This window comes from Ursus maritimus, unplaced genomic scaffold, assembly GCF_017311325.1.
Source record: "Ursus maritimus isolate PB19 unplaced genomic scaffold, ASM1731132v1 scaffold_33, whole genome shotgun sequence".
NCBI classification, from domain to species: Eukaryota; Metazoa; Chordata; class Mammalia; order Carnivora; family Ursidae; genus Ursus; species Ursus maritimus.
In genome coordinates, this window is record NW_024425897.1 from 12,066,244 (window position 1) to 12,072,715 (window position 6,472).

The following is a 6,472-nucleotide window of genomic DNA, read 5'->3' on the forward strand; positions in this document are numbered from 1 at the left end:
TCACTCGTTAAGCGTCTGCCTTGGGCTCAGGGCGTGATCCCCGTGTTTCAGGATCCAGTCCCACATCGGGCTCCTCCGCTGGGAGCCTGCTTCTTCCTCTCCCACTTCCCCTGCTTGTATTCCCTCTCTCGCTGGCTGTCTCTCTCTCTGTCAAATTAATAAATAAAATCTTTTTAAAAAAGGGGGGGGGAACACTGGTGACAGGGGACTAGTGATCGAGATGGATGTTGCCCCAGACCAAACGGTGAACGGTGATCCCACTGAAAATTTGCCCAGGCGGAAACGTTCGCAGAGGACTGTCAGTGCCGGAGTAACCTCACGCCACAGGGCCACACTTTGCCCGGGTTTATGGTTACCCTGGCAACGACGCCCAACGGATGGGCGGAGGCAGCGGCGGAAGGAGCCGCGCGGGAGGGGACGGAGGCGGGGCTTTCGGCGGAAGTGGGCTTTCGGCGGAAGTGAGCTCTCCGCCTTGCGGCCCTGAGAAGATGCCGAGTGCTGTGCGCTGGTGGCTCTACTTCGGCCTGGGCAGCCTCCTGGCGGGGCAGGCGGAGGGCCCGAGCCCCGTGGAGCCGCCGGAGCGGAGCCGGCCGTATGCCGTGCTGCGTGGGCAGAACCTGGGTGAGCGGCCCCGGGCCGGCTGGCGGCGGACGGAGCGGATGTGGGAGGGCGGGGTGCGCAGGTGCGGCCGGCCTGAGCCCGCTTGGCTCCGCGCCAGGCCTCGCACAAGATAGGCTCCTCTTGGTGCTGGTTGCATGGATGAGCTGGGAGTCGGACCCCGTCTTCTCTGGCTGTGTGGGCCCAGGCTAGGCAACAAGGGTAGCTTAATGAGGAAGCTGAGGGTAGCAGCCCCGTTTTCCGGATGAGAATGAAACTCAGAGAGGTGAAGTTATTTGCGCGCGTTTACACAACTAGGTTAGCGGTGGAAGCCAGTTGTGGTACCCCCCCCCCCCGCACCCTGCATTTCGAAAGTTCTCGTTATTCCCTTTCACTCTGAGGAAAGACCCAAATTAGTATCAGTTTTCGCTAACCTAAAGAAATCCGAAGAGGATTTTTCCCTTTGACGAAAAAAGGCAAAAAGTGAAAAGAGCACTCGGCAGGTTTTTTGCAGTGCACGCCCCGAGCAGCGAGAGTGACACCACCAAACTCTGTCCCCGGAACTACACTCACTCAGCATCTTAGCATCATGCCGTTATAGCTTTGAAATGTGTCTGTGAGTATCTGTGCGTGTTCTTGATTTATTTTGTGTATCTCTTGGCTAAACGTGTCTTAAGGTATCAGAAAAGCCTAAGACAGGTTGTTTTTGGAGTCCGGGAAATTCAGAATTTTTTTCCATCTAAATTAATGGTAACTTTTTTTTCCGCTTTATGCCACTTCTGCTTATTAAAGGTTTCGTAGGCACAGGACTTTCAGAGAACATAGGAAACCAGCACTGGAACCTAGGTTTTGTGGAACTTGAAACATACCTTTTGGGAGGAGCTCTCAGAGACACATAACTACACACATAGGTACATACGGTGTACATGGCTTTGGAAGGGGTCCTGGAGCTTAAAGCTTGACAAGATTCACAGTAATTCTTCCTCTTCTGCCAAAGCCCTTTCTTTCCATTATACCTCAGTGATACATCTGTATCTCTCTGCCACATGGTATCATTTTTTGGATTATCTTGACCCTACCTGAATTCCTGTATTGAATTTAGGTATTGACCACTTCCTGTGTACCTAGCTCTCTGCTGAGTGGTTTCCATGTGTTCTGCTGCTTAGCCCTTTGGAGTAGAGTTTCTCCACCTGTGTACTATGACATAGTGGACCAGATGGTTCTTTGTGGGGAAGGTAAGGCACACAATGGTGAGCTCCGTAAGATAAAGGCATCCCTGGCGTTTGCCCCTAGGTTCCAGTAGCACACCTGACTCCCAGTCCGGATAATCAGAATATCTCCAGATATTACCAGCTGCCCACTGGGGGCAAAATCCCCCTGGTTGAGAACCACTGTTGTACAGTAATACTATTCAGAGAGTGGTCTGCAGACCAGTGGGGGTCTTCAGCTTATTTATCTGGAAAGAGAGGAGTACAGAAATTTAGTGTTTAGGAATTTAACAATCTGACACTGTTGCAACATATGAGCAAGTAGAGAACAGTCCCTACGACAGGCTTCGTAGGTAGAGGGAGCTGCTTAGTAGTCATGCACATAGTAATGGCCTGGGACCGGCTACAAGTTATAAAAACTAGTCCTTTACTGCAGATGGTTTGGGAAACACTACCCTAAACAATCCTGTGCAGTGGGTTTTTTGTCTCCATCTTTACAGAGGAGGAAACAGATTGTGTAACTTATTTGAGAACACATGGCCTGTCAGTATAGATGGGAGCCCAGATGGTCTGACCCCAAACCCTGAGTTCTTGGCCACTGTGCCATGTTGCCTGTTTTGGTCATCGTAATGGCTCTCATTTATCGTCTGCATGTTCTGTGTCCACACTCTGTTGAGTGCTTTTCATGGGCTACCACAGTTAGGTTTCAGGAAACCCTTGTGAGGTCGGGTTCACTGGCCACATTTTATAGATGTAGGAAACGGAGCTCAACAATGGGAAGTGACCAGTAAGGAAGGACCTAAATAGTCTTAGGTTCTGCCTGAGCCTGCCATTCAGGCAACTAATACCACGTGCAAAGTGTGGGAGGCAAAAAAATGCGGGAGAGGTAAAAAGATGAAGAATGGGAGAATTGATCAAGCCCCAAAGGGATAGCTATCCAAATGGACGTTATATACCTAACAACCATGATTTTAAACCTTTTCAAAGGCTTTTTGAGATTCCATTCTCCACTTCCAGCCCCCTGCATTCCTGCTTTGGGAGTTTGGTTGGGGGGGGGGGGGGGGGGGGTGTGTTTGAGAGTCCTTTCAGGATGTCAAATGCAGGAAGATGGTTTAAATGGAAGAAGGCAACTTGAGGTCCAGTTGCAGTGAGAACCTTAGAAATTTGTGGAATTCAAAACTTTGAAAATAAGGGCAGGTATTTAGGTTGCAAGGCTCGTTTTGAGATGGGACATTGAGCTTGTATGAGTTGTAGGTGTCCTTATCACCTACGTTCTTTCTTCTCCTTCTTCACCAAGAAAAGTGTTTCTGTATGGTCAGTGTTTGAATAACTGGGTTCCATGTGGGGGCGTTTTGTTGGGGTCACAAATACCCCCAGATTACTGACTTAAGTAAAACTGTGGTCAAATCTTGTTTTTTCAGTAGCCACCCTAGACAGCAGCCATGGTTAGGCTCCCACTGGAACCTGGGATGTAGCCACACTAGACAGCAGCCATGGTTAGGCTCCCACTGGAACCTGGGATGTAGCCACCCTAGACAGCAGCCATGGTTAGGCTCCCACTGGAACCTGGGATGTAGCCACACTAGACAGCAGCCATGGTTAGGCTCCCACTGGAACCTGGGATGGGCCCACATACTTACAAACAAACGTACACTTTCTTGGTAAAGGTAGCATTTTGAACTCATGTAAGAGCTCTGAGGTAGTCACACACATGGGATTGCCCTTCCCTTCAGTGGGTTCCTGGTTACATTAAAACCCCGGTCCTTAGGTCTGGCCCTATACCGGGGCTCAACCCGAGTGACCAGTTAGAGGTCCCATTTCTCACCGGAGCACCCTGGGGATTTTAGACCCGAAATTTCCTCTCCAAAATGGAATAGGTTTGGAAAGTTAGTTCTTTGCTTCTTGGATCAGAAGGCCTTTGTCTCTTCTAGAGATTGAAATGCTTTACTCTCTTTTTCATCTCCAGTTTTTATGAATGGCTTTAAAAACATTGGGCTCCCTGCTCTCTTCTTGTCCCCTACAATTGGATAGTTCTCCATACAGCAACCAGAAGGATCTTTTTTCCCAAACGAATCAATCATGTCACTCTTTGCCTTTGGCCCTCTCTAAACATACTGTTTCGTGGTCTACGAGGCCCTTCAGGAACTGGCTGCAGCCTTCCTCCTTGGCTTCATTTCCTTCCTTGCTTCCTCCCCCCTCAGCCATGCTTGCCTCTTTCTGTTCATTGGCTTTCTGGGCTTGCTTTTGCTGACCCTCATGGCCACAGTGCTCTCCCTGCAAATCTTCACAGGCCTGGTTTCCTCCTTTCATCGCGGTCCCAGCTTGCAGGTCACCTCCTCAGATACTTTCTCTACTGCCCTGCCTACTGTTACGCCCCCCCTACCCACCCCCTACCCCATCACTGTCACGTTTCTTCAAGCCCCGCGAGATGCTCTTACGTTTTCTCCCCCACATACATGGAAACATCCCGAGAGAGAATCTGTTGGTGGCTGTTTCCCCACACACCTGGTGCAGTGCCTGGCGCTGAGTGGCATTTGGCAAATCATCATCAAAGAATGGATGAATGATAGAACGTGGAGCTGCTGTTAGGAGGTAACCTGTTTTCCTTTTGCAGTGTTGATGGGCACCATTTTCAGCATCCTGCTGGTGACCGTGATCCTTATGGCATTTTGTGTCTACAAGCCCATTCGGCGTCGGTGACAGCCAAGCAAACAAGTTCTTCCACAAGTATTGGGGAAAAGAATAAATTGCGTTGCACATGGGTCATTGGAGAAGTTGGAATCAGAACTTTGCCACTTGGAAATGACTTTCAGTCTGGACAGTTGGTAAATGTGAAATGATTTAGGAAAACCATCTGGCAGTTATTTTTTCCTAACACTGTAATGTAAATAACTGAGTCTGCTTCTTGCTGTTTCTTTGTATATCTGGCTGCACTTAACACTTGTTACAAGTAAGACCTGAAGCTCCAAGGTTCAGTGTAAAGATGGGAAAACAGTTAACTATGTGAGTGGTGGGAAAACCACACTGGAAAGGACTAATCCTGAATGTTTGAAAAAATTCATAAGAGGAAGACTTAACCTGTAGACATTCCGTACTTGAGAACCACTTGGTCACAGGGGTGGGGGTTAAGAATCACATATGTTTGTAGTTAGATTGAGTTGGCCTGGAATGCCCTGGTTGTGAAGCAGTGTCAGCTGTGGGGAGCTTAGGCCCTCACTCCTCATGCCACATCTGGCTCTGCCGTCAAATGCCCCCCCCTCGCCGAAGTCAGAGTCACATCAGCTAGGCCTGTGACCATGAGCACCCTGGGGCTGGAAGGCTCTGAGTTGGACTGGAAATGTTACCGGTTGGCCCATCTGAGAAAGAGCTCCCTCCTGCTGAAACACATTGATCTTCTTGGGGCTGCGCTCAAGCCTTTCCCGCCTCTGGCCTAAAACTTGTGGCAGCTTTTCAGATTTGGAATCTAAAAGAAACTCAGCAGGAACTCTTTTTAGCTCTGGGTGGGGAGGTCCTCAACCCACAGAAGTGTGTGTTCATGGTAGGAGGCCGAGTGGCAGGTGGGTGTGTGTTTACACAGATTTCATCTCAACCTTGAAAATGCTGCTATTTTGCACTGTTGAACTGGATTTTTTTTTTCCTGTTGAAATGATATTTTCGTACTTACAAAGTGGTTATCAGTATTTATTTTAAAGGTGCTAGGTTTAATTTTGTTATTAAACTGAAATGCTTGTCTTGTATTCCATTCAGTCATTGCACTGTGTGTTTTTTTTTTTTTAACAACCCGCACTGAATGTGAAAGAACTAACGTGGAATACTGTAACTGTTGGACTTAAGGATTTTGTGTGTAACCCTAACAACGAGCCATTGAAATGTTCACCGTTCTGTGCTTTTGAGCAAAGTGTTGATTAAAGTAAAATCTTACATGCTGTTTGACTCCTAGTGATTATTTTCTTTTTTTTTTTTTTTTTTTTTAAAGATTTTATTTAGTTATTCGACAGAGATAGAGACAGCCAGCGAGAGAGGGAACACAAGCAGGGGGAGTGGGAGAGGAAGAAGCAGGCTCATAGCGGAGGAGCCTGATGTGGGGCTCGATCCCAGAACGCTGGGATCACGCCCTGAGCTGAAGGCAGACGCTTAACCGCTGTGCCACCCAGGCATCCCCCTAGTGATTATTTTCTAAGCGTCTAAAATGCAGGTGTGTGTTTGCGTCTCATCTACTCAGGGAAACGCTGTGAAGTTGCCTATTAAAATTTATATGTGAAGCAAGACAGTTGCCCCAAGGCAAGGTATTATTTCAGGAGACTGAGCCATAAGTAATCTCTCTGGCCGGGCCAGGGGTCTGAAGACCTGGATTTTTGTCCCCGCTTCTCCAGAGCCTCGGTTTTTCATCTGTAAAGTGGCGCTATACACACCTTACCTTTCTTAATTACGATGAATATCAAACACTGTGAAACCAGTACCTCCAGGGGTGGGGTCACCACCTTTGGCCTGTCCCATAAAAAACCAGGGTTATTGATGGACTGGAGGGAGGAGCAGGTGGGATTCTGAGAGGCTGGCACTGACAGCTAAGTCCCAGGAGGGCACATCCCCACCTCATCTGGAAGGCCATATTTTGATACACTGCCTAAAAATTTATTGGCGTTTTTAGGATTTTAGAGGGAAACAGT

At 48.3% G+C, this 6,472-nt stretch overlaps 1 protein-coding gene across 1 annotated transcript; it reads left to right on the forward strand.

Moving 5' to 3' along the window:
- The first annotated feature begins 431 nt into the window (after positions 1–431).
- CUNH12orf76 (chromosome unknown C12orf76 homolog) lies at positions 432–5,731 on the forward strand. Its single transcript, XM_040619777.1, has 2 exons — positions 432–621; positions 4,420–5,731. The coding sequence occupies exons 1-2, from the start codon at positions 489–491 to the stop codon at positions 4,503–4,505; spliced, it is 219 nt and encodes a 72-aa protein (XP_040475711.1). The 5' UTR covers positions 432–488; the 3' UTR covers positions 4,506–5,731.
- The last annotated feature ends 741 nt before the right edge of the window (positions 5,732–6,472 follow it).